General features: G+C 60.6%; 1 protein-coding gene across 1 annotated transcript in view; it reads right to left on the minus strand.

Moving 5' to 3' along the window:
- Positions 1-752, minus strand: part of NLGN2 (neuroligin 2) — a 5018-nt gene extending 4266 nt beyond the window's left edge. The window contains exons 1-3 of the mRNA XM_010847497.1: positions 632-752; positions 272-457; positions 1-153 (exon numbers count right to left, since the gene is read on the minus strand). Of these exons, the coding sequence (XP_010845799.1) occupies positions 1-153; positions 272-457; positions 632-752 (460 nt within the window). The remainder of the gene's footprint in view (positions 154-271; positions 458-631) is intronic.
- Between the last annotated feature and the right edge of the window lie 5 nt (positions 753-757).

Here is a 757-nt window from a genome sequence, read left to right on the forward strand (position 1 = left end):
GCTTCCGGCGCAGACACTCCACAGCCTCGGCGCTGTCCTCCCGGTCACAGCCCACCTTGGCAGCCAGCCGTCGTGTGTATTTGAGTGGCTGGTAGTTGACAGACCAGCTAGAAATGGCAGTGCCGCTCTGGGCAATGGCCTTCTGGAACAGCCCTGTCAGGACAAGCAGGCTTTAGGCTGGGCTGTATCAGCCCGAGGGAGAAGGGGGACCTGGTAGGGCCAGAGGTTGGGGAAGGGGACAGAAGGGACAGGCTGGGGAGGTGGCTCGTACCTTCCGAGTGGTGGGAGAGGATCAGGAGGTTGACACAGGAGGCTCCTGCCCCAGATCCGAAGATGGTGATGCGTTCAGGGTCCCCCCCGAAGTGGGCGATGTTCTCACTGAGCCAGCGCAGGGCCTGGATCTGGTCTAGGAGCCCATAGTTGCCTTTTGCAGCCTGGTCCCCAGTGCTGAGAAAACCTGGGAGCAGAGGAAGAGAGGGGGCTTCCTGGAGGTGTCATGGCACCCTTGCTCTCTTTCTGGGCATCTCAATCCAGCCCAGAAGCCATTCTGCTTCAGCTGGGTTTAGTGTAATCCTGCCAGCAGGCCCTCCTCCCAGGACTCCAGCCCCTAGAATTGGCTGCCCACCCTCACCGAGCACCCCAAGCCGGTAGTTGAGCGTGGCTACAATGACATTGCCGTAGGCGGCCAAGACGGAGCCATCGAACATGTTCCCCGTGCCCTCCATGTAGGAGCCACCATGCAGAAACAGCATCACTG

This window comes from Bison bison, unplaced genomic scaffold (genome assembly GCF_000754665.1).
Source record: "Bison bison bison isolate TAMUID 2011002044 unplaced genomic scaffold, Bison_UMD1.0 scf7180017864249, whole genome shotgun sequence".
In the NCBI taxonomy this organism is placed as follows: domain Eukaryota; kingdom Metazoa; phylum Chordata; class Mammalia; order Artiodactyla; family Bovidae; genus Bison; species Bison bison.